Below are 27,740 nucleotides of genomic sequence, written 5' to 3'. Positions count from 1 at the left end.
TACTCACAATAAACTAAAAGTACCCATAACATCTAGGTAACCTAGAGATGTACATCATAGGTCTATATATTAAATATTTGCAAAATGAAAACATGCATACACAAAATACAATGCCAAGCTTTACAGACTTGATATGAATCAAAATTTACTTAAACAATGTACAAAGTTCAATTAAAAGTACCTTAAAATTAACACTTCCATAATTTTCTTACTTTTAAAATTAGTATATATAATAATAATTTTTTTTAAAATCGAAGGTGGGGAAGAGTCTTGAAAAAGCTGGGCAAAAAAGTTTCTAAATTAAATATTTTTTTTTAAATCTGTGTTCAAGTAATAAACATTCCTACATAGAAATCTTCTGGTAAGCTGTAACTAAAAAATACAGTGAATACAATATAGAATTAGCAACATCTAAGGAGTAAACCTGAGGTCAGCATTTTACAGAATGACCAACTGAGATTTTTTTCGTTTTTTGGCATTTTTTCTGTCTATTTAAAATACAGTTTTTGCAGCCTCAGATATTTTAAGACCATTCTAATCTATCATTTTAAAGACATTTCATGAAACCGATGTCCATTAATAAATAGTTAGCTCTTAGGGTTGTATTTGAAAGTCTGATTTAAAAAAAAACAAAGAAACTACCCCTACACTAGAAGAAAAAATTCCATATGTAAACTTAAAAGTGTTGACAACGATAAGCATAAGATGCTAGTCTAGATGTGCTTTAGTGGTAACAGCCCGATGCTTTCCCCAGATCTCTTCTGCAGCTTCAGCAGCCGGTGATGGACTTCGTGTCAGTAGGTGAGGCACGCTGCCAGGAGGTCGGGTCACCATGTAAGGAGAGGGGCTGTTGTCTCAAAAGCACGACGGTCTGTCTTCAGCAGGATCACGTCAGATGGTCTTCCACCTCATGCTAAGTCGTCACTTGAAGTGATCCCCCTGGCTACTTCATCTGTTGTCACATCAAAAAGCAGTAATCTAGGAATTCTCAGGCAAGACATGAGTGAGTAAACCAGAAGCCGACGTGGTCACTGTGCATTGTTGTTGCCAGTTCCATTGTTTCCATTGGCATTTGTTGTGTTTATAGTATTAATACCATCTTGCTGAAGAGCATCTTTTCTTGGTGGCATTCTCTCATTGATCCTATCCAAACCTTTTGCTTCTTCAAAACTGCAGATTTTATGTTGCGGAGAGAATCCTCGTATTGCTTAACAAAATGCAAATTTGATATGTCAGTAATGGAAAAATAAGTTGAAAGCATATACTTTTTCTAACAAATGATGTTTAAAAACAGGTAAGAAACCAGCCAAAGAAACTTATGGCTCTGCATTTATATTAGTAAAAGCTTCTCTAACCTGCTTTCCTGAAATGTTCAACAAAAATCATGATTTCGGTTTATAACAGAAAGAACAAAGTATGGCAAATATTCTGCAAGTTGGAATCAAGGGGTTTAAGCCCACTTGATTGCTTCTGCGTGTCCCTGGGGTGGTCAGCTACCAACACCAACTGCTCTTGCTGTTCGGTGCGTCAGGCTTATCTTAACATCCCCCTTCTCTTCGGTGGAACGTCAGTAAGACCTAAGCAGCACCAGCAAGTGCAGTGGGGGCAAAGCAGCAGAGCGTTACAAAAGTAATAGTAGGTGTACGTCCTGCATCCGCGCCGACGGCCTGATCCTGCAGTTTTCATGCAGCCAAAACTGCGGGATGCGGTTCACGTTCTGCGCTAATCATATGGACGACGGAAACGGACACAATCATCATGACTGAGTTAGCACTGTGGTTAAACGATGGTATCATTTAAATACAGATGTATTTAAAGTAAGTCTAGAAAATAGTTATTATTTAGCTACTGATTATTTTAATGAATGAGGTATGTAGTTGAATCTAGACCTGAAAATGGCTGACCACACAACCAGACTGAAGTCTTTGGGATGAAATAATTCTTTGGAGATTTAAGAACAGCTTTCCACTCACAACAACGGGACCTCTTGCATGTGTGTGTGAGAACAGAATATGGCAGTTGTTTATATTTTTGGAGATCTGACCTCCTTAATTAAAAAAAAAAATACAGTCATTAAATGGTGCTTTGCGACCAAATCTGAAAAACCCCAAGGGTAGCGCGCTCAGCCACTATGCTGTTCGTCATTCACTTCATTGAATATAGAGCAAGAGGAAATTAAAGTATCTCTGAAAAGATAACAATCTGATGTTGAATACTCTGAACACCAAATAATTTGATGGCATTTTGCTCAATACCACTAGCAAAGGACGTATATACAACTTATTTAGCACAGAAGCACTGCTAATCCATGGAATTTAATATGCCTCACACTGGCAGGCTGGCACATATACCAGAAATAAATTTGGTCAACAAATTATGTTCACAATGTACAGAAAAAACGTTACATTTATACATCTTGCACTACCAGATGTATTACGGAAAGTTAAAAAAAAAAATGTTCAAAGCCATTAAAATAGATTTTATGAGAAAAGGCATGCATAAACAACCCTCCTTCCACATATAGCCCCCCCGCAATCAAACAAAACCTTGCAGTTGAATGCAGAAAAAAAACTACTAAACACTATCGTTTTTAAGGACTTCAAGACAACACCACATATCACAACATGCTATTATACAAAAACCTACTGCAGATTTTGTAAAAACAAACAAAAAAGACCAACCCCCCCCCAAGAAATTCCCTAAAATAATCATCATCCTAAAGCCAGAAATGAATGTTACATGTAAAAGGGATGAATCAATGCAGTTGATTCATCTCCGCTTGTGCAAGTTGAAAGTAAAACACACCCACACAGAGTACTTTTGAATGCCCTCCCAGACACCACAGATCTCTGCCAGTGGCAGAGACTCTGATCATACCTTTTTCAGCCTCAATTGCCTCTACAGTGGCTGTACAGAAGTGAGCAGATGCATGCAAAATGAATGAGAAAGATGAAGAGTGTAATATCGCATAGCAGAAAAGGCAATGATCAATTTAATATAGTATGCTACGCCAGATTAGATTACAATTAGTTACAATTAAGGTTTTGGGGGGTTCTTTTTAAGTTTAAGTGAAACTTCTCCTACATTTTAGCTAATACAATTTATGAACTAAACGTATATCAAAGCAACACTAATTAACTGATGCTATTAACTGCACGTTTCTATAAGGTGTGGGTTTTGTTCTTTTGTGTTTTGGTTTTGTTTTTTATTTATAAGACAGCAGCAGAAAATCTCAACTGATGTTAAAGTCGTGGTATCATTTTAAAAAAATACTAAAAATCTGTTTGAGACTGCTATTTCTGAAGGTTAAAATGCATTAGTGAGCTTCATTAAATTACTAGGAAGGTAATAACACTAGCAGTGTTCTAATAACAAGAAATTCTTTTTTCTTTATGTTCAGCTCCCTGAAGTTTAACTAGTACTTCCATTTCTCACTGTATTTTAAGCGAAAACGGGTATCTCTGAGAACTGAACTATGAAATTTAAACCATAAAAGACAAATCGAGCAAGTCATATTTACAGTCTTGTAAATTGTTTAGCTGGATCAACAAAGTCTACAGCAGGAAGAAGTCTGGGTTTAACATAGTCTTGGTGGGTGTATTATGTGAATATGAAAAAAACCAATTCTAGTTTACTAGTTGTTTTTCGAACTAAGTAACCATGACATCTGCTGTAATTTCTTAGGTGCTAGATCTTTCCCAATTGTTTTAGCTCTAGAAGTGAAAGCTTTAACACAAGGGTAGCTTACGTTAAAGGAAAGCTTTAGCATAGGATATAAAAATAACTGTCCATTAGGGCAGACTTGCTAGAGAAACCACTTTGTAACTACGATGTAAACTGTAGCTAAGTTTCAATAATGGTAACAACTTTTTACCTCCCCTACTATGTGCTGTGCCTCTAATACAGTAATTTCAGAAATATTAACAAAAAATAGCACACATAGAGGTAAATCTACTTGTGTAGTGCTTGATACAGGTTGTTAATAACAAAAATCCTAACAGAGTATTCAAGCAATTGTTGGGGAAACTAGCTATACGAGAAAATATGGCATTAGATCAGAATAGAATTCTTTAAAGCCAATTAAGTTTATTACTTCTTATTTCCTATCCAACATAACCATGACACATTTAAATTGCCTACAGTATGTTGCTACGTACCAACTGCCTACACTATGCCTTAACCTCACTGTTGCATAAAATGGTAATTTCCACCTAGATACTCTGAATGAATAAATAAAATCAGATACTTGCAATAAGAGCTACTAAAATAATGTGGATTTCTTAAGGTTAATGCAGCATTTTAACTTTTACGTACTGCACATTCCATGGTACCAAGAAAAAAAATAATCCTGCACGTAAACCTACAGAGATAACGGCAATCCCAAAATTAAATCAAAAAGCCACTTGAATAGATGGTTACTTATGTTTACATTAGGGAAAGAAAATTTCTCAAATTGTAAAAATTAGTTTAAGAATTATTTTAGAAAGTCACCAAATACACACTTTCATACTATAATCAATTTGCCATACAAACACAAAACTATGTAAAAAACCACCTCTTTCCACCATTTCCTGTTACCTGTGATGTCTTTGTTTTCAATCTTTTCCTGAAAAGATCACGAATACTGATTTATCTCTGTAAATTATGTAGCTTGGTCATAAATACAAATTTCAAAATTTACTCCTAGTTCATTCTACTTGTAGTACTATTATTCCAAAAAGATCTTGGACTATACACCACAGTTAAGAAAAAGATAATTTTTAACTTGACATAAAAGAACAAACTGACTGGAAAATACAAGTACTTCAAAAAAACTGTAAAGACTCAATTTGGAAAACAATTTTGTTGGATTCTCTTTTGCAGGCACATCCAAATTATCCTATGTATCCTATGTAAACCCTGATAAACCTCAAATAAATACTGTATCATACTAACATAACAGGCAGTCCAGGAAGTCTTTGCTCAGAAAATTCTTGACTTGAGAGCAAAGCTTAAGCAACAGGGTTCAATGGCATTTCCATTCTCAATTCCAGCTCTCCCCCTGCTTTACTTAGGGGACAGATCTGATACAAAAATCCTTGCCAACTTTCAACATAAAACCAAAAAACTATCTTACTGCCCCTCTGACTAATAGCAAGGGCAGCAATGGAAGATAAGAACTATTTGGCTTGTTCTACTGATTTCCATGGAAATAGTCAGGATTTTTAAGTTTGGTTTGTGTTTAGTATGTTGCCGAATAAGGCTTTAGGTGTTTTGTTTCTTGGTGTTTGTGGTTTTTTTTTTTTCCCCCCACAGACATTGACTCAGTTTAGAAAGTAATTTTGTTGGATTCAGTTCACAGAACAAGACACTAGGAAATGCTACTTTAAAGAACAATACTTAATATGGTCTTTAGTATTTCAGCTACTATAATGCAAGCAACATAAATAATAAAAACCATAAATCTACATTAAAAAAAAGAAGAGAAACATACAAAGGCCATGATTTCCCAAAGTCTATTCTTATTCCAGTGCATTAAAGCTATCTAAAAATAACCTATGATTCGTTTTTCAAAAATATATCCATGTATTTCTGGAAAAAAAACCCAACCATATATTGACTTCTTCCATAGGACGTGGTTTTGCACTTTTCTCCCAAAATTATCTTTTCTACTGACTTGTCTTCGTTTAACCCTTTTGCTACAGTTAGGATTTGTATTTCACCCACAGATTGCTCTGCTTTCCAGTAAAAATCTGTTCAAGCATTGCCCATAAAGCAGCTGCATTAGATTTAACACGTTTGGTACTCTACTCTGCATTATGTCAGCGCCAACAAGCTTCTCTCCTCTGAGAATGGCCAGTATGTCACAGGAGACAGGAGCTGTGGCTGAACAAATTCCTGAAACAGTAGTGGTATTTTGCTAAGATCTAGTACAGAACTGTTACTGACATTAAGAATTATAATAGCATATATGCAAAAATTGCATACGCATTGCCATAATGGTGACTTACATATATATGTCTATCTATACATTTGCCCTGATAATAAAATTTCAGCCCAGCTCTCTAGAGAAATTTAGATATACACTCCAATTTCTTACAGCTTTCAAAGCTTCTTATAGATTTAATAGCAACCAGCACAACTCTTCTCAGTGTTGCATTGAAAAATGAACACTTACAAGACTGAAACCTGAAAAACCCATGACATTGGTCAATTTTGTGAATTTTCAACCAAACGGAAGAATAGAATAAAAAAAACCCTACTATTAATATTATGGTTTTTATTTTTCTCAAATCTAGACTAGTGTAAATTATTGATAGTATATTGAGCAACATAGTACAATATACATCAAAAAGTAATGCAATATTTGTAGTAAGAAATCCTACTATACTATCAGTGACCATATTTTTGCCAAGAATATGAATTCACTGATATTACAATGGTTTAGGAAAGCGTCGATTTGTAAGTTTTATTTCATTTTTGGTTTATTTCTAGCTTTGCAGTTGAGCATAATAATTTGAAAACTTCTACTTTCTGAAGACTGAAACAATAAAATTCTTATCAGTAAATAGAAGTTACTGCAATGTAAGGAGAACTAACAGTTGGCATGAGTTGTTTTGAACAATCAACATGACTAAAACAAATGACGTATATTGATGTAGTGCATCAAGGAATATTGCCATCAAAAGTTCTAGTCAAGAAAACACACCCACAAAAATCCAAAATGCATTTTGCATACTTTCCAAAGGTCCCACATTTTCAGTAATGGTAGAAAGTTGTATGTTTTATGTTAAAAAAATTTTCTAGTCAGTTTGATCCTCTCGGGTATTTGTAGTGCAACATGGACAAAAACCTGTTCAATGAGTGAGAGGAATGCAGACTCATTTTTTTAAGCATAATAAAGTATCTTATTAAACAATGAAAATGAAAACTAGAACATATGTTTTGGGAATAGTTGGATGGATTAGGAAACATACACCATTTCTTGTTATAGACGTCCACAAAACAATCACATACATACACTGGACATATAAACTTACTTGTAGACATTATATGTCCACTGAAAAATGACTTATAATGTGACATTCATGTTTCAAAGCTACTAGAAAACAGCTTTGATAGTTTAATAGAAAATGGAGCGAAAGGCTTTAAAAAAAAACCTACACAGAAAATTTTAAAAATTCAAACAACAGCCTAAATCACAAAATGTGAAAAGTAGCTACTTTTGGAAAATAGATTGTGTAAAAAGTGGTATTCACATATCACAATCTTTCAATAGTTATAAAATTCAGTGGTCCCATACAACAGTTTTATACTTTCTATTAAAGCCTGAAGATGGCCAATAAAAAGTCTTTGAATAATTTATGTTAAGAGTGCTGCTGACATCAAGTCCAGTTTCAGACTGGTATATTTTAGTTATCCACCACTGTGAACAGAAACCTGGACTTCGTTCTTTTCATACATTTGGTACAATCTCATAGCATACTCCCTAAGCCTAGTTAATCACTTATGGGCCTTGTGAAAAATATGATCCAATGATTCAACAAACTAAAAAAAGAAGAAAAACCTTTTACGAAATATTCAATGAGCCAGATTACAGGTATATTTTGTATAGAGTTCTTTTTATTTTCATGCAAAAAAAAATATATGCACACTTAATAACACCCTTTTGATTTATTTACAAGTTTTAAATTCAATCCCTTTATTCTCAACTGATTTTATAACAATTACTGAGTATTTTTCAAGTACATTATTGTTCAAAATGCACAGACAATGTGCGGCAGCAAATGCAGCAAACCTCAAAAACAAGGTGCTACAACATTGCTTCTACATCAAGAGACAGACAAGTGTCTGGGATAGTGGTTTAATTTTAACACTTATACAGACATACATCTATACCTAGAGAGAGACAGACAGATCTAAGAAAGCAGCTACATCTGCAGAGGAAGGAAACAGCATGTTACAAGGACAATTCAGGGAGGTCAATTATACATAGAACATTTGACAAACAACATAGAGAACAAACTTTGGCATTAATTACCAGGGTACAAAACGCAGCACATTTTAATCTATCAATGGAGTGTCATATGGAACTCTGCATCCTGTAGCTGTTTGTTAATATTAACAAGTATTTGAGATTGTCAATGAAAATACTAACACATCTATAATAAAATCATTTTAATGGAAAGCAATGATGCAAAATTACATTGCCATTTTTGTATCTGTAATCATCAAAACACCTCAACAGCAGATCTATAAGGTCACCCCACTTCAGGCATCTGTGCCACCTGAAAAACTGTAAACTATGGAAGCTCAAAGTCTGAAAAATGTGGCCTGACACCGCTGAACTAATTTGCTTTTAGTTTTATACCCTGGTTAAGTATCCATTTCACATTGCCTGATTAACACATAACACTATGCTTGTATCAGCCGCTAAGACAAGAACTGAAAAGCATAAGAAATTCCCTGCATGCATTATGTGTAGTGTTAGCAAAAGAGTGAGATGTGCCCCAGTCCATCTGAGGCACAGCAAGTTGCATAACATCATTACCACTTTGCAGGGTCTGTCGTCCTCCAGCCAACACTCCACTAGGTAACATTCCAGTGGGAGTCAAACCCTTGAGTGTCAGCACACTTTCACTCTCCTCCCTGGTGTGAGAAAAACAGTAACAAACCCTTAAATACATGCTCATGAAAACTTGTATTTAAGTAAAATAAGGGATGGGGAGAGAGTCTACTTTTGCCGCGCTTCATGCATGTCAAGACCGAATGTAAATTCAAATGCAAACAACTAGAAAGGGAAAAATATTTCTATTCCATACCAGTCTTTCCTCTGCTTAGGAGTTATTAACACTGATTACTTCTGAACTACATTCGAAGTAATTATTCACACGCAAGCTCATTAGCTTTGAAATTAGCACTGAATGTCTCATGAGGTACTGAATGCATCTCAGTGCCATAAAACAAGCCACAATTTTGTTTGAAGTGTCTATGCTTCAGGAAATATAAACTTTAAAAAATTATACCTATTTGAACAATTATAGTCTGTGGAAAACTATACGTTTTGAGTAAACATGATCACGAAATCTCTAGATCTAGACAGGTACAAGAAAATGGTATTTTTTTAAAAGCTGAAAACAAACAAAAACCCGAGACAAAAAAAAAAAAACCCTAGTTCTCAACTTTCTGGTATGACAGAAATTTTCTGAGCCAGTCCTGACCTCTTCCATTACAACCTTGATTTCAGTATCTTTACTTTGGTATTGTCTTTCCAACACTTGCAGTTAACAGCTGGACAAATAACTTGTAAAATAAAGATCACGTTCTCTAATTTCTTGAAACATGTCTCAAACATAACTTAAAAACATTCTTTAAACAAAAATACCAATATCAATGGGGTGCACCAATACGCCAAACAAGATTCTGATGCACAATGATGTCCCTGAAAAATGTTTGGCATCCATTACTGGGAAGAGAGATACATTTTCCTAATTTACATAATAAGAGGCATTTCAGGAATGCAGAAGTCATGCAAGTACCTGAGAACAGAGAAGACTCTTGCCATCTTGCCAATTGCACGAATTTTGTTTCTGATTATTTCTTTCCGTGCGGCAGCTGTACCTACTTTCAATGGAATAAGAGAGAGTCTCAAGCTCATGAGTATTTACAAGGCCACCATTTTAAAGTGCATCGAATTCAAAACAACTGTTTTAAGTTCAGTACTCTTCACAGGAGGCCAGTACCCAAACACTTAAGGGCACAAAGTTATGAAATCATGGCTTCAGAATGCCATCAAAACCATCATCACCTCTGTGTCCACAAAACACACACAAAAAATTTTAAGATGTTCACAGTGATTTGCTAAAGCTAGCAAGCATCTGAATTACCACCACTACAGTGTAGTAACTATCATAACTCATTTGCCTAAATTTTACTTTTGAAATTCTTCACTGACATCTGTGTATATCGAGTTGTAGGCACGCAGCCCAATACAGAAGCCAAAGAGATATTTAAGCCACAAAAAAATAAAGATTTATTGTTAATTCTTACACAGCTGTCCAAGAGAAAACAGTTTGTTCGCTTGTTTTTATGTCAACTTCCCAAAACACAAAATGCTGAAGAATTGCAGCGTTATCTCCCTTATCACCTAATTCTGTGTTCTGTATCATCTTAGGTTTGCATCATTTGAAGATATTACAAATACCAAAGATCTGGAGTATATACACCGCACATTCCACAGAGCGGAGACATACTATTTGTGACAGGTAAAAGCGAAGACAAAACTCTGAAAGGAGGCTTGCGATTGGGAAGGACAGCCACCTTTGCCAGCCTTGATGTTATAAAAACAGAAGCTCCTTTCTCCAACACTAGGTATCACTGGTTTGTTTCAATGTATAGAAGTCATCCTTCCCCTCATCCTCCCTTTCCTTTTGCTGACTCCTCAATTACACTAAAACAGTAAAGGCAGATGAGGAAATGCCAAAACTAAAATCCTTACTTCTCCTCAGTCTTTGGGGAAACAGAGTATTAAGCACACCAAGATAAGAGTAACTCAGTCATACTTTGAATTCAACCACTGGGTTTGGGGGGCAGGCCAAAAGTGAACAAACTCAGACAGCTCTATTAGGTATTCCAGATCTTCCATATATCACTGTTCTTCAACCCTGGGGGAAATGTACTCATTAAAAAGTTGCCAAACTAATTTGCAAGAATGTAGAAGAGAGGATCACAGAAGTGGGCAGAGAAAAGCGGCATATCCACAGTTTTTTTTTCATCCCTGCTCACTAGTATTTAGCTTCCACATCAGAGTCCACACACTCTAGCACAACAGAGTCACCCTTTTCAGACCACAGCTGCAAGAACGCAAAGCCTTCCATTGCACAAGAGTGGGGAGACTTCCCACCCTGAACACCAAACCCAATAAAATACAAAGGATAAGGCATATAGGAGCAAACAACAATAAAATCACACAAGAAGGAAAACTTATAGTAGTGACAAAGAAAAAAGGGAGGAGGAGACAATCTTTCTTATGATCACAATGAAAGTATCTCAGGGTATGACAAATATCTGCCAATCCATTTAAAAGAAATGAAAAAGCCAGGTACTACCGAGTAAAGCTTCTTTAGATGAAGGAACAACTTTACTGAACTGCAGACACCAAATTAAAACAAACAAACAAAAACCAGAAGGCTCAGAAAAAACTTGGAATAGGATGGGTTGAAACATTCAACTTTTACTGAAAAGAATTTATTTTAAACTTTTGACTTTTAAAGTTCTAGAACTTTTTACTTTCTCTCTTTGAACACTATTAAATAACAGCTTGAGGATCTGGAATGAGGAGTCTCTTTCAGAGTTTTTGAAAAGGCTAGGGCTAAACAAGGCACCATCAATCTTTCCGTACAAGTGCCTCAATTTTCCTCCTACCTACACCTATTTGAGGGCTACGCTGCTGCAACGCTGTAACATGCAGGCTGAAAGATTTCAGGCAGTGCTAGTGCCTGTATCTCAACTCCGGAAGGTCCCTGTGCCTTAAAAAGAAAAAGGCTGGTTTGGGGTAGTTTTAGTGTTTGTTTGGTGGTTTTTTGTTTGTTTGTTTGGGGGTTTTTTTGGTCTTTATTTTTTTAACATGATCTTTCATTGCCCCAGCCCTACAGAAGTAATGCAGCCATGCCGAAATGCAGCAGCACTGCACTAATGTGGCCACTGAATTCTGGGTAGTTCAGAGAAGAGACAGTAAGGTGGCATCTGCTTGCAGAAGAACATCTTGATTACACCCTAAATTAGGAGATATGACAAAGAACTCTCTCATTCTCCATTCCCAATGCCTGCACAAGAAACAAATCCTGAAATGCTCATACTATTATGTTCCAAAGAATTCACATAAACTTTGGAAATCTCTTTATAATCTAATGCACTCCCAAGTATTAGAAATATTCTCTGCAAGTGACAAATTTATACCGAAAACAAATTGGTTATTAGGTAAGCAATGGTGAGAAGAATTTTTCTGCACAGAATTATCTACACTGGAATTTCTGAGAAACAGATGATAGATCATGAATTTAAGTTAGTAGGCTTCTTTTTACATCTTGTATGCAGCCATCTTCACAACTGTACATACAATCAAAAAGTACCTTTTTGACATCTCAGTTGAAGGAAACTAAAAGTACTATAGAAACCAGGTTTTGGAACATTGTATAAATACATTCCATGCACAATCTTAAAAAAAAAAGCTCACAATAAAATTTTTAAAGAGCAAGACAGACAACTGAACGCTCCCTATACATGCAGGACCAAAGATAAAATTTTAGAAATAGGTAAAGAATGAAATTCTACCAAAAAAGGAATGGAAGAAAGGAGGAAAAAAATTCATGCACAGAAAGACAGATGTCTTGGAATATGACTTCTGATAACAAAATATACAAGCCTTCGTAAACATCCCATTAAAATGGCTAATAATAATAATATTCTACATATGTGTCTCAACAGAAAAGTATTTTCTACATTAATACTTATACTGCCAGGTTCTATGAAGTCATATTTCAAAACATTCCTACTCTGTCTGGTCTGTACCTTTTTTATTGCCATATATGAGTCGCTCTTCAGATGGAGAGTCCAGAAAAAAAGGAAGTGAACGATGAAGAAAAAGGTGAGTGAGACAAATAAAATAAAGATATTTAACTTGGCAGTGGTAATAAAGAAGGAATGGAGAAGAAATGTGAAAAAATAAAATGGAAAATTGCAACACTTAAAAATGCATTCATCAAACAAGAAGTGGAATTGTTGAGTGTATTTTAAAATTTGACAATAAACAAGTGAAAGCTTGAAAGTCAACAGTTAAAAAAAAAATCCATTCACATAGAAAGATAAAGCGTAGACGGTACCTAGGTGGCATTAAGAGATGCACCAAGCAAAGAAATTGTTAAAGGAGACAGAAGAATAAAATAATTCAAATTAGGAAACTGCATCTACTGTAATAAAGACAGGGCATATGCAATTAACTGATCACTGCACTTACACTGGACAACCTAAATCCTAATGTCTCAGAACACCACCAAACCCTACCCTGTAAATGCTTGGTGTAATTGCTTTATGCTCAGTTTAGTAGGATTACTTGAATGGAAAACCTAAATTAACTGCTTGCAGTATCACATTTGAGACCATTTCTAAGTTTTCACATTTCTGGAAACAATCTAAATGGTAGCAAAGTTCAAGTGGCTCATAACTAATGCATTCCAACCTACACCACACAGCTGCTTAGCACAACACTATTCTGCTACTGAATTTGAAACACAGTAGTTATCAAACATTAAGAATGGGGTCATGTGTCTACTATCTTTATAAATGATCTTTAGTGTTCCTCAACAGCTGCTGAAACTTTCCTTCCTCCTCCCCCATCATCAAACAATCCACCAAATCAGTTCTGTTATTGGGTAAAATGAAACAAGTCTAAGAAACTTTTAGGTGTGACATTAAGCACTACTGTAAAAAAACCAACACAGTGTGATATGCTAGGTCTTCATATTAATGTTGCTACTTAATCATCATGCTACAAACATCTCCTTAACAATCTACTGTATCATAGTTTACAAGATAGAAAGATGTTATAATTCATTACATAAATACATATTATACAACGTACGTATAAAAGTTCTCCTACCTTCTATGCTTTAAACTCAAACATCAAGACTTAAACTTGTATTTCATACTTTTTGGTGTAGTACTTTGCCATAAGAAATATTATATCTGACTTTCACCTACATCAACTCTTTATTGAAGAGCAATCATTAAGAATTTTAAGGTCTTGTAATAATTTATTCTAAATATTAACAAAGTAAGTTCACTATGTTTCAAGTCTGATAATTTTCCACAAAATTTTCAGTTTTAAATAGAAATCAGATATTAATATTTGCAAAGGACACCATTACTGCTTCTTGATCACAAAACCACAATTCCCTTCTCTAATCCCCAAAGTGTCATTATCTAAAGAAAAATTTGAAGGCAATTTTCTTCAAATTCCAGGTAGTATCACAGTAGTCTAAGTTAACTGTGTCACAAGTTATTACCATTAAAAAGATTTATATATCTTAAAGTAACCCCTACCGTCAAATTGATCTTCTCCCTCTGTCATCAGTTCATCATCAGAGCAAATGCTCAAAACATTCACCAACATTTCTGTTACTGTATAGGAAAAAATAAATCTTAATTCATTCCCTGTAGAATTTTAAATATTTCCATGCACACAAGATGTAACTAGTCACCAGCAACTATAGTGAATGAACTCCCCACATCATAGTCATTGCCCTGGTTTCAAAAAAATGTGGTTTTCTTGATGTTCACTGCCACAGAATTTAAAAAGCTCAGAAAAATAAGCAGCTAAAAATTATACCACCTAACAATTAAAGAACACAAAGGAGCTTTCTCTCCTATCTTACAAGGAGTTCTTTTAGATAAGAATTCTCTTTTTGTGTATTAGTATTTTTACATCAGGATAAGTACTTGAACTAGTTTTTATGCAAAATTTACTTAATTTAAAGTTTACTTTACAAATATGAAAACATTGGGACTGCTCGAACTTGGCTTTAGTAAGAGAAAACTATTTCATTCCTGGCACCTGCAGGCATGTAGCAGAAGCACTGAAGCAGAAAAATATTTTCTATAAATGTGGTGCAAAGTACATGTCTTTTCAAACTCCCCTTAAAAATATCAACATAGCAGATACACAAACTTGTCTCAAAAAGCTTGTATTTTCTTTCTCCAAGAATCTCCCTATTCTGCCACTTGATCTTTCCCATGTATATAAGACTCTTTCTTAAAACAGTCAAACTTCTCCTCCCCCTAGAGTGTTCAGAAACCTATTCCAGAAGTTCAGTCAGATGGCTAGAAGTCCTGTAAAATGCTGTCTATATTTATTCATGACTAATTCACACAATCCCTATGTTATCTGCTATGGTATTCTTCGGAAGGAGTTACTCTCTACTCTACTGAAAGTAACCAAACAAATTACTCTGATTTTTATCTGTTCGATGCAGACCAGACAATATTGACACTGTATTCTTCATCAAACATGGGAGCATGTGTTTGTCCAAAGTCAAGACAAACTACAAGGGCCATGACTGTAGCAATCTTAAGCATAGAGCAGGTCAATGAGCAACTGATTTACTGGTACTTGATGTCTCATTACCAGCAGCATAACAAAAGCAAAATAAACGGTATTACCATCTTCGACAGCAAAGGGTTGTCTATTGCATCATTGGGTAGGAGAGCTATAAACAAAAATCTCCTTTCAAACGTCAGGTCCCACCATTTAAATATAAAAAAAAATTATTGAGGGGGCTAACCACACTAAAGTGTCCAAATTATTTGCTTTGAACTGCTCACAAAAGACAATATAAACAAATAATAGATTCCTAGGTTTATATGACTGTAAATATATAATCTCAAGAATACTTTTCATAGAAATGTAAAGAGCTTTCCAGATCTCTTTTATAAAAAGAGCAGTTCCTGTCATGGAAGGATTTAGCCTCTAACCTCATTGCTTTTTAACCGAAGACTACTTGGAGCCCCAGTGTCCTAGATTCAGAGGTATCAACTCTAGAGGGGGAAAAAATAATACATCTGTGCTAAATTATCTTTTTTTACAAGAATAATCATAACTGAAAGAGCTACCTTTAATGAAGGTCAATCTAACTATGTAGAAAAGTTAAAATTTTACATGAAGATCTCAACACAGTTTATACCTATAACTATACAAGATCATTGATGTATGTAACCATAGCATTTTGTAGAATATGAACAACTTTCATATTGATTCCAAATGCAGTTCAAAGGTACTATTTAACAATGCAAGTATATATCCTCAATGGGAATTACAATTTCTGTTAACACCTCTGCTTTATTAGATGCAGTTTTAACTATCTTAACTGAAACAGGTGAAGAAAGTAACTAAAACCCATATAAGAAGTTGTCTTTAGTCTATCCTTTCTCAGAAATGGCATTTTCACATGCCAAAAAAATCCTCCAAATCAGTTTAACAACTTTACCAAATCTTCTTTCTAATTAAGCATCCAAGAAGTCTACCTGATAAAGACAAACACAGATACCCATTTTCACAAAAATTATGCAATTAATCTCTCATTGATAAATATATTTTTAAAAAATCTTCCCATCATCAATCTGGGAGAAACAGGAAAGAATTCATTGACGTGTAACTTTTGCCTACCTTTTTCTCCAACAAATGGTAAAGACCATGTGAAAACATCCATAAAATTTGGTAGCCAGTAAGGGTGAGGAGAACAATTGAATTGCCGAATATTCATCACATTGTTTTCGTATTTTAATACAGCAGCTAAAATAGAATTCAGACATTTTGGAAAGAATGTTTAAAACTTGCGAGTACCACAAATGTAAAATCACAGGGTTGTTTTAGCTCTATTTTATACTATAGACAAAATAAACACAGAGATAATCCATTCTCTTTCTTTCACAGTATTTACAGGACAGATTTCTCGTGGAGAACTTTGGATTTTATTTTATTGCAAATGTTGCAGTTTAAGGTACTGTTACATGCCAGTATAGTGCCGTACTATCCTAAAATAGGTCTACAATGAACAACGATTTTAAAAGGTCCTGAAAAGGTATCATTTCAGCAACTTGAACAAAATCCTAACTCAGAACAGTGGTATATTCAGGTTCAGGTTTTATTCTTCGTATGTGTCTTCCCACATTGTAAGCCTGGAGTAAAATAACAGAAATCTTTTTTCTGTTAGAGAAGGGGAAGGAGAAGGGGGAGCACAGGGAAACAAAGCAGAGAAACAGAAGCATTCTAAAGCTAAGTAAGTGTTGATTGCATTTTTTGATACTTAAGCTTGCACTACACTGAGAATAGCTGACGTGAAAACAGATTCTTAAAACGCAGTAGCCACAGAAATATTGAAAAAATGTAAAAAGCCACTGGAACCTATTTTTATTTTTGCTTTCTTTACAATCAGTGCAAGTAACAACAGCTCATCTTTTCCTCTATGCAGTTAATCACCCTACAGAAGTGGTATGGGTTGGGGAGGTGCTACTTTGAGGCTGGTGGGAGAAAATGCATGCATTTAATAGGAAAGAGGTTTTGGTTTCAAAGGAACCCTGTCTGAACATTTGCGGATCACCCATTCATCACATACTTGAAATGCCATACTTTAACATCATACTTGAATTTCAGCAGGCTTTATTTTTAATTATTTCTGTTGTTGAACTTAGTTCTTATCTATGAGTATTATTATTTCACAGTTATACTCTTCTCTGTAATTCTGACTTGTAAACCTTTCTCCACATTATTAAGCATGCTTCTCTTGTGCAACAGGAGATGGACAAAAAGCAGAGGATGGACAAAAAGTAATTCCTTCTGTTTTATACCTCCCTAATAACATTTCCCATGGTGATCAGTATTTAGGTCAGTCCTTGCTCCTTCTTGATTTCCCAGACATGGTCCTGTACCACCACAAAACACACATTTTCCCTGTCTCATTTTCTTCCCAGTGACCACCTATTTATAAGCATGGTGGGTTTTGGTTTTCTTCACCAAGGTACCTACCGTAATTCACATTCGTGGAGTTCATCCGCATGTAATTTCTTCCGTCCAGAATTAGACTCTCAGATGCCGTGATACACAACACAAACTACCTTATGCATAGGCTGCTGATCAGTGCTTCCTCCCTTCCTTACTTAGTTCACAAACTAAAGACAACCAGAGGAGTGAAAACTCACAGCACAGGAAAGCCTTGCCTGACTGGAAAACACCAGGTGACACATTCGTAAGTACTAAATAGCAACAATTTTTACACAGGAAACATTTGCCCACACTTCTGCTTCAAGGTACTCTTAGTCATTTATGTCACGTGCTCCTCTTCATAATGTAACTTTTATTAATGGATTTTTTTGTCCTTTAATTTCTTACCTGGCAAAAAATTGTTGATATTAGATGACTTATCTAGTAAGATGTTATTAATAACTATATGTAATAATAAATTAAAAATAAGTTCTTACCTTTATTATTGTAGACATCCAGATAATTAGGTGCTGAAAAAATTGTTATTAATGATGGGAACCCTGTAGTTTGACTTTTCCTGTACATTCTATAACTGCAAAATCAAACAGATTATTTTACATCTTACAGCAATAAGCAAACTTTATTTTACACTGCGAATAATTTCATGAAGGACACAAAGTACTTACCCTGCATCTTGTGCTTCATGCGCTCTAATAATTGACAACAAATTATTATTTTGCAAAAATTCACAAACTGCTGGATAGCTGTGAAATGAAAACCAACTATAAGTAAAAGCAATTCTCTTAAAATATGCAAGAGTCAGCATTAAAACATCAAATAGACCATAGCATACTCTCACCTATAAAAGTATGAGCATCCTCTGACTGTATTGTGACTGAAATGCTCTTGTGAATTTTCATTTCCGAAATCTTCTGAAGGATCTGACCACAGTAAGTCACACATTGGTCCAAATGCTGGAGGCTCTTTGAATCTATCTAACTGTTTGAGAAAAGGCAACAGCAAAAAGGTTCTTTGAATATTAAATCAGTAAGTTTTACACATTCATTAAAACTACATATCCATCAATACCAAGCTTTTTTAGAATAAATCCCAACCATATCAAAGAGAAGTAGTTTCTGTATATTTTTTCCTCTCCTCCTCATGACATAAGGCAGAGGCATGCCAAAAGAACCAAACCTGTTAAGAGTAATAAGATTTATTAGTGGTAAAAAGAAGGGAGATAAATTCCAGACTGATGGATATGTGTAATACAAGGTCGAGTTACAGAGAAGGAACAAAACGGTCTTTTTTCATGCACATGCCATATCTACAAATCTGGAGACACTACCAGGAATTAGCAAAGAGAAACAGTACAGAAAACAGGAATGATAAAAGAAAAGCATGAATAATTAGCACTGACTAGAAAAGACTAAATATATATATAAAAAACCACAACCAAAAAAACCCCTGAAACACCCATCTTCATAACGGATTGTTTAACGATGTAATGAAGAGGTGACTTGCTTAGCCATCTTACTCTTTCATACAGGCTTTATTTCTCAGCTACAGGCCTGGTGTAATGGGCCATAAGCATTTTGGGAGATGTCGTCTTTTGTTTTCTTTCCTCTAGCTGCTGCTTTACAGATTTCCACTTGGAAACACCTGCTCTGGCAGCCTGCAACTTTCCTAGTGAAATTTCACCACAGTGAAAAGGGGCAGAGGTAAGGAGGACAGCACATTTGTTAACATAAAAGGAAAATACCCTGCGTAAGTAAGTAACAGTCAATCAGTCTCTGATGTCCCAGAACTGAAATTAGGTATCCCAGATTCAATGTAAAATTTGATTGGTATGTAGCTGGAGTTTGTTCACAAGATGATTTTATCCAAGAAATGTAGGAACAGTTCTTTGATGGACAGCGCATTTATCTTGCTTTACTTCCCATACCAAAGAAGATGACTTTGATGGTACTAGAGAACACTTAACTCTTCATGACAGGTTCGAAGGGAGGTTTGGTGAGCACCTGGTGAATTTGAGTCTAACGGTCCATAGGAATCCATTCAAATATGGAACCAGCAGTAGTGCCAAGCTCTCTCATGCCCTGGAAAATCAGAGCTCCCGAGGCTGCCACCTGTAACATAAGTGGAGAGGTCCAGATCTTTACAAATTCCTGCCAGATAATGGCAAGGCAGGTATTAACTGAAATGGTTGTTGGAATTTACTCAGTATTAAAAATCCAGTGATTTAACATCTCCCACACTGGATGATAAAACCCGGTATGGAATATTTCTTCCGGATTGAAGAAGTCAGTCCATCAACTTCGGCAAGTACCTGAATTTCTGTAGATTAAACCATCAAGTTTCTAAACCTCCAGCAATAAAATTGGGTCCAGAAGCTAACAGAAGCATTCACACAAGGAAGATTGAACTGTTTGCCAATTGATGTTTCCTGCAATACAGAAGGCTGAAAGTCTAGAAAGCATTTCTAAGAAATTTTATTGAGTTATTCTTGAAAGACTTTTCTTATGACTTTGGCCAAATGGATAGAGACATTATAAATAAAAAGCTTTGGTTACTGCGAGCAACACCCCTCTCCCAAACTACTTTATCATAGCATTGGAACAGTAACATAACCATTTCTTGAAGTAAGGAGGTCAGTTTGTAAAAAATAAATATACTTACACACACACACCCCAAATCAGTGTCTCCTTCACTAGACAGTCTACCAACTGGCATGGTTCTCAAGACATCTCAAAATTTAAGGAAATGTCACTGCAAGCTACTCAACCCAGATTGCATATATTAAATCAGAACAAGCAACTTAAGGGATTCTCTACATTGGGACAGCAAGAAAGTTAACAAAGGACATGAGTCAACTCAAAACACTTGTTACTGATGAACTATTTCTGAATATGTTGCAACTATGGCAAAACAGAATCTCAATACAAATTAGCTTAACATATCTAAATATGATTAACTGAGAAAGACAATTTTATTCAAGAATAAGTATTACTAAACCTGGTGTTAAAACAGAAATAGGTAGTATATTTTTAATACATCGCATAAGATATTTAAATCTAAATTAATTTCTAGGTATTATGTCATCAGGGCTACTAAACTAAAGTGCATCATACCTCCACATGGATGTTCAAACTCAGGAGTAGCAAAACCTTGGAGGTAGATCAAGGTACAGCAAATTAAAACTACTTTACTTTTGAGGCAAAAGATCTTCACAGAAGTTTCATATACTTTAAAATACGGACACCAGTTTTACTTAATCTGTCCTAATTTTCCTGAGAACTATCACATAGTAAAGCCCTAAAAACAAAGTGAAGGACAGTGAAGCGTGGCAGTCGCCATGTATTACTAAAGAAAAGGAAATTTCAGCAGACCACAGAAAAGCAGCAAGGTATCATAAAGACAGATTCCCAGTAGTTCCCCCATATGTGTCAAGGCACTTTGCTGATCAAGCCTTAGTATCACCAAGAACTAAAGAAAAGAACAAACATCTGTTGTAAATGAGAAAGAAAATTCTCTGTGTCTCTTCTTTAAATTAAGAGTTCCCATAATCTTATCTTCCCTCCTTATAAATCATTAGGCTTAAAACCACAATTCCTGGAATTTTGTTTGAGCAGAAGTCTTGCCAGTGTGATGAAATCAACTAAACAGCATCTCTAAGTTGACAGACATGTCCGAATGAGACACTGTTTACCAACACAATTAGATCATTTGTATAAGCAAAGTTCACAGAATAAAAATCAGATTACTGCAAGTTTCACAAACTTCCATTTTCCCAGAAATAAGAAGCACTGGCAGCAATCTTTCTGGTTAGGCTTTACTGTCATAGCTACTATGATAGCTGTCCTCTACTGGAAATAAGTTCATGCCAGCAAAAAGAATTATTTGTGTAGTTTAATCGCCTTCCTCAATGTCAATAATACTGACAAAAGACTTCATCCAGAAGAAATTGCACCTGCACAGAATTTTTCTCTTTTTTCTTAAGTGATTCCTATACTGTTTAGAGAGATGCGATTTCCCTTCTTACGCCAGATGATTATGCCTACACATTTGCAGAGACTTCTCCTTAATAAGAACTTCTGCTAATAAACCAGAAGGCTTATAATATTATGCAATTGTCTTGACTGTTTACAGAAGTCATTTCGCACACTACACTTGCATCACAAGTATATGATATTTTCCTAGATATAAAAACATCACCCATTTAATTTACATGTATTTACAATATCGGTGCATGCCAAGGTCTAATGCAGTTATTGAAGCTGCTGCCAACCCATGAATAGTGTGCCTTTTCCAAGCTACCACATGATTCTTTAAAAAACAAAAAAGGCCCAACGAACACTGCCTTACATTTGTGGTAAAACAAAAATGTGGTTTTCACCAGAAGCAATATACAATGCAGATTTTCATATATATATATAAAAAAACATACAAGCTTATATTTCATCCTGATGTAGCCTTGAGTGTTACAGAAGCACATATGAAAGTATAGGCCAAGATGACAGGATTACCTTTTAATTAAATTTACTTGACACTTTGAAACCTGATCAGCTGCAAGACTAAACCAGGACAGACACTAAAAGAAAAATGAATTACAACCCTATTATGACAGTGGCTTTCCAAAGTATTTTTCCAGACTATGTTTCCTTAACACTACTTTCCAAAAAACTTTGACCATGTTTCTTTTCGTCTGTAACATGAGAGGTGTTAAGGCCTTGTCAGAACAGCACCATTTACTTGTTTTCCTTTCTTACTTCTTGTTTTCTGCACAATGCATATAGATTTCTGTACACGTTAGTATTTGCTCCAAAAACGCAATGCGCCTCAGTACATTTTCCCACTTGCAACGCTGAGTTTGTAAATATGCTTCCTCTCTGTTTCTACCATTTTATTCTCCTCTCACATCATTCTGCTTGGCAGTGTAATGTCTGTAAGTGAAATAAGCTGACATTCCAGCCCTGAAATGGTCCAGTCAGTACAAAAAAAAAAAATCTGGTGAATTCAGAAATAAAGATTCAACTGGACAGCAGCCTATAAATCTGAGGAGAGGGAGAGGTGGAAAAAAAAAGGAGTACAGGTACTTTACCTGTGAAAATGCTTTACCTTAGAAAATGCTAAGAAAATGAGAAATACAATAAATGAAGATAAAAGACAAAAGAGGCCATCAATATTTATATACTGTAAAACCAAATTAGGAACATACTTTTTCCTTCTCTCTGATATTTAGATCTTTTTTGAAATAGGTCCCCACATATCTTCTTTCATATGTGGTTAAACAACTTTTTTCTTCCATCCTTACCTATAATCCCAAAACTTTGTTAGAGCCACCTATTTATATTTTAAGCTTAAATCAACTACACTTTAGCTGTTACTAATAATAATAGGAATGATTTTGATTTCCAAATGCAGCAGTCAAGACGTCAGCTAAGTTAACTAAAATAAGTCAAAAAGCATATACAAAAAGGAAAGTAATTGAGTTTGAAAATCCCCGTCTGATACAATCTTCACCTGACATCAGCAGTCCATTCAAGTTGAAACCAAGTTATTAGAGATACCTCATATCATCACAAGCTTCTTCCCTTTAAATTGCACATCATTTAGTGTTTCCATTGCACAATTTTTAAAACTTGTTTTCATTCTTCTTACCGATATACTCAGCACATTTACCACTGTGAGAAGTACTCCACAGCTGTTACTCAAAATGCGTACCAAACTTGCCATTTTAAACAATTTTAAGGTTACAATTAACTTCCATGAGTTTTGTCCAGAAAGCCATGAGAACACTAGCTCTTAACTACAAAGAAATACAAAGCACTTTTTCGACTGGATATGGAGCTATTTATGGGAAACTAGATGAAGTTTGTGAGGGGTTTTTTTTGTGTGTGTTTTGTAACAGTCCCAGCTGTCCCAATGAGATCTACTAATGGAAAATACACTAGATAATCCAAGAGTTTTTAATTATGATACTGCTTAGCCTACATTTCAGTTCCTGATCTACACTTCCAAGAGAGACATAAACAGAAAACAATATAATGACAATATCACAAACATGACTTTGTATAAGCATCATATAAATATCTGTATTTCCACTTATTTTCAAATACACAAAATACTCACTCTCCTAATGTCATCTAGTGTATTAACTTCTGGTGAAAGTCCACCATGAACACAAAGAAACTGTTGATTTAGAAGAGCAGCAAGAGGGAGACAATCAAAAGCTTCCATACAAGCATCATAGACTCTTTCTGAGTACTTTATTTTACCTGCAGGAAAGAAAATATAAAACATTTAAAAATCCATATAAGATGGAAGAAGTAATCTAGTGGATCATAATTACAAGAGCAAATCTCAAAGTGAATGCTTAAAAAAAAACCCAAAGCAATGAATATTTTTGGGTTTAAATGAGCATTTCCAAACACCACAACAGCAAGCACATTTTCTAAGACATATTCTTTTCCCGAACTGTAAATTTTTTTCATTATTTCTTCTGTTATCTCAAGTGTCAAGAAACTACTCTTGTTTTTAAAAAAAAAAATCACAGGATTATTTTGCATTATACAATTATACAGCACACTTCAGTGTAAAATACTGCTGAGAAGTTTTTCATCATTTACATCACTTTTACCTACATCACAGGGTTTTAACAGGGCAAATGAGCCATTTATCACTGGATCAATACTTACACAAGCCACTAAATGGAGGAGCAGCTTACATCAACAGAAGAGTTCTCTTACTAGTACAGTCGAAATCAAACCCCCAAATGGAAAAAGTATTCGTCTGTAGGGTTTTCTTGCTAGCTTCACAACGCTGCTCAGCAAGTCACTTTGCACTCCCAGTTATAGCCAAGACAGCAAAATAACCTTCTTCTCTCCAGAATTTTAAAATCAGGATTGATAAATCAAAATTTACTCCATAATGTATCTTTACAGACAGCCATCTTCTACATAACTTGCATTCCAACACCACACTTAACTGCAAGCAATTCTACAGAAGTAAAGTGGGTCTCCAAATGTTTGCAAGACCTTAATTAAACTAACAGACAAACATCTCTCAAGCAAAATGACAGACTGTAGATCAGCAAGTTGGAAGTAAGCTAATTTTACATTCTTAGACAGTACTTACATTCTTGCTTAAAGGTAAAATACTCTGTTAGGTGTCTGCATTCATGGTTGCCTCTCAAAAGAAATAACGTGCTTGGGTAGAGAATTTTCAGGACCCATAGGTACAGCACACACTGTTGAAAAACAAAGATATCCAGTAAAATACACTAGTTTATAAAGTTCTTATTACTGAGAAACATTGATTAAGAATGTTAACAGCTTCAAAAGCAAGTACAGCCTAATGTGCCATTTTAAAATACAGCACTACTTCCCTAAGTCCAGTTCTGGAAACGAGTTATGGAAATTGCGAGTTATGGAAATTGCTTATTACTTTTCTTAAGAACAGCCACACACAATGCTGGAAAAATATTAATATTTACTAGACACTCAATAATAAACTAAACTCAGCAGAATTATACCGCAGAACACTTTCATCTAGACAAATAACATGTGTGCCTAAAATCTGGTATTATAATATGATTCTATACACCAGCATAAGAAGGAAAGCAGACATTTATTAATACAGATTGAAGAACAAAACCCCACAAAACTATTTACATTAAAGTCAGCTATATCATTCGGAGACTGTTTTTTAAACTAAGAATGGACAGAGTAAACCTTTTTCCCCCAAAACTGGGAAAGCTAGTTGTTTATTCAGTGTTCAAGCAGCAAATTCAAAGAATCATAGCACATTTCCATATATCATTATTGCAACATCAGCAGCAGAGTTGAGGACAGAGCTACAGAACATGCACTTTTTTTCAGTTTAGAGTCTGTTACTACCCAGCAGTCTTGAATGCCCAGAATGTACTACTTAAATTTCAAATCTCTTTCTTATGTTTTTAACTGAGCACAGAAATCTCAAAACCCTAGAAGTTTTGGACTACACTGAAGTCACCTGCAAGTCGTTATTATTATTGTTCTTAATCAATAAAAGTACCCTGAACCTATCGTTCTTCAAAGTTATTTTGCAGAGAATAGTTAAGTACATGAAGAAAGAAAGAAAACAAAAAGGAACACTTTAGAAAATACAGCAAACATGGAGAAATACATCAGACTTTTATTGTGAAGTTTAGCTAAACTAATTACTGAATTTTTCTTATTTTCTTAGTTAAAATAGGCAAAATAGTAATTTTTCTAATGATACCACTTGCTCTCCAATGTTTCTATAACTCTAAAATATCCTGATATATTGCAAAGTTCCCAGACTCCTTAAAACTGTTTCCCAGCAGAGAGCATTATTAGTTTCTTACAAAACAACTGCTTATCATCAAATGCATACATTAATTAATTTGGCAAATTCTACAACTGTGAACTGTTTCAGTTAAGTCAGTTTGTATGAAAAATTTATAAAAGCTGGCAACCTTGAAAACATTTAATAGAAAAGTGGCAAAATAGTGCCTTCCTTTCACTGAATGGATACTACATTTGATTAAATTGTTGAGATTTACATGTTCTCAACCATGTTACCTATTAAGTAAAAAAAAATATATTTTTTTTAACCTTTCCTCTACTGGCGTATTTATTTTTTATTATTAGACAGACTAACGTCAGAGTTCTCTATGTCCTGTTATTTCCAGTACAGGAAAGAAGAATTTGCACACACTTATGTGAAGGACCCCATCTTGATCACAGCAGTTTGTTATATACAATCATAGTAGCATGTAATTACCTTTCCTATTAGCAAAGATGACATGTTTTAATTGGAAACGGGTTACTACTAAAATATCAACACAATTAAAAATGTTTCAGGACAGACTGATTAAGAATTTACTAGTGAAAAGTCAAATTTCACTGCTCATATATTTTTTGAAAATTTCACCTTCACTTTTCTGCATAAAGTCAAATATTTTACCAAAATTACATCACATTTCTAATCACTAAGAAAGATTTTAAAGTAACCATATATGAAAATTCCTGGAGGTCAACTTAAACTTCCTAAATGTTAAGGCAAAAGCTTAAGTAGGAAAAATTTTTCTAAGGTTAAAGTGGAGAACAAATGGCTGATTTTCATGTAAAACTTTCTTCTTTCCCAACAGGACCACAAAGCATAGCCCCACCTTCATGCACTTGCAGCAATAAGACTTCATTCAGATAATCTGTCACGTACTTCACTGATGTTCCAACAGCCTCTTAGAGCAGAAGAGAGCAGATTATCTCAACGAAGACAGACAAGCATTTTAAGAACGCCTGAAGTGGTCTTCAAGAGTATATTTAGCATATCTTTACATACTCCACAAGTATATTTAGCATGCCAAATATTATATTAAAAATTAAATTTAAATCATGTGAGGAAAAAATTAGCCTGTTTTTATTAATATATTCAAGAACAGCCAATGTTCAAAAGATTTTTATAAGGGTAATGGTTGAGAAGCTTTCATACCATGTTTTGATATATTAACATACATTGTTGCTATGTAAATCACAGAACCACTAAGGTTGGAAAGGACCTTCAAGATCATCAAGTCCAACCATTAATCCAGCGCCACCATGTCCCCTAAACCATGTCCTGAAGCGCCACATCCACATGTTTTTTGAACACTTCCAGAGATGGCGACTCCACCACCTCCCTGGGCAGCCTGTTCCAATGCCTGACCACTCTCTCAGTGAAGAAATTTTTCCTAATATCCAATCTAAACCTCCCCTGGCGCAACTTGAGGCCATTTCCTCTCGTCCCATCACTAGTTAGTTGGGAGAAGAGACCAACACCCACCTCGCTACAACCTCCTTTCAGGTAGTTGTAGAGAGCGATAAGGTCTCCCCTCAGCCTCCTCTTCTCCAGACTGAACAACCCCAGTTCCCTCAGCCGCTCCTCATAAGACTTGTGCTCCAGACCCCTCACCAGCTTCGTTGCCCTTCTCTGGACACACTCCAGCACCTCAGCATCCTTCTTGTAGTGAGGGGCCCAAAACTGAACACAGGATTCAAGGTGCGGCCTCACCAGTGCCGAGTATAGGGGCACGACCACTTCCCTACTCCTGCCGGCCACACTGTTGCTGGTACAGGCCAGGATGCTGTTGGCCTTCTTGGCCACCTGGGCACACTGCCGGCTCATATTCAGCCGGCTGTCAACCAGCACCCCCAGGTCCTTTTCTGCCGGGCAGCTCTCCAGC

At 35.3% G+C, this 27,740-nt stretch overlaps 1 protein-coding gene across 3 annotated transcripts in view; it reads right to left on the bottom strand.

The window, feature by feature from the left end:
* Positions 1-1,028: 1,028 nt before the first annotated feature.
* PPP3CB (protein phosphatase 3 catalytic subunit beta) overlaps positions 1,029-27,740 on the bottom strand; it is a gene marked incomplete at both ends in the record, with an annotated part of 42,810 nt that continues 16,098 nt past the window's right edge. For 2 of the 3 annotated variants that reach the window (XM_082001913.1, XM_082001914.1), the window contains 11 exons: positions 1,029-1,207; positions 2,878-2,907; positions 8,531-8,628; positions 9,519-9,603; positions 14,080-14,157; positions 16,199-16,324; positions 18,010-18,104; positions 18,199-18,276; positions 18,372-18,511; positions 23,645-23,790; positions 24,650-24,761. In XM_082001913.1, the coding sequence (XP_081858039.1) occupies positions 1,029-1,207; positions 2,878-2,907; positions 8,531-8,628; positions 9,519-9,603; positions 14,080-14,157; positions 16,199-16,324; positions 18,010-18,104; positions 18,199-18,276; positions 18,372-18,511; positions 23,645-23,790; positions 24,650-24,761 (1,167 nt within the window). The remainder of the gene's footprint in view (positions 1,208-2,877; positions 2,908-8,530; positions 8,629-9,518; positions 9,604-14,079; positions 14,158-16,198; positions 16,325-18,009; positions 18,105-18,198; positions 18,277-18,371; positions 18,512-23,644; positions 23,791-24,649; positions 24,762-27,740) is intronic. The other variant, XM_082001915.1, reaches the window with a different exon arrangement.

This window comes from Phaethon aethereus (assembly GCF_964289735.1).
Source record: "Phaethon aethereus genome assembly, chromosome: 7".
NCBI classification, from domain to species: Eukaryota; Metazoa; Chordata; class Aves; order Phaethontiformes; family Phaethontidae; genus Phaethon; species Phaethon aethereus.
The sequence above is the reverse complement of the archived record's forward strand: the minus strand, read 5'-3'. Positions and strand labels throughout refer to the sequence as shown.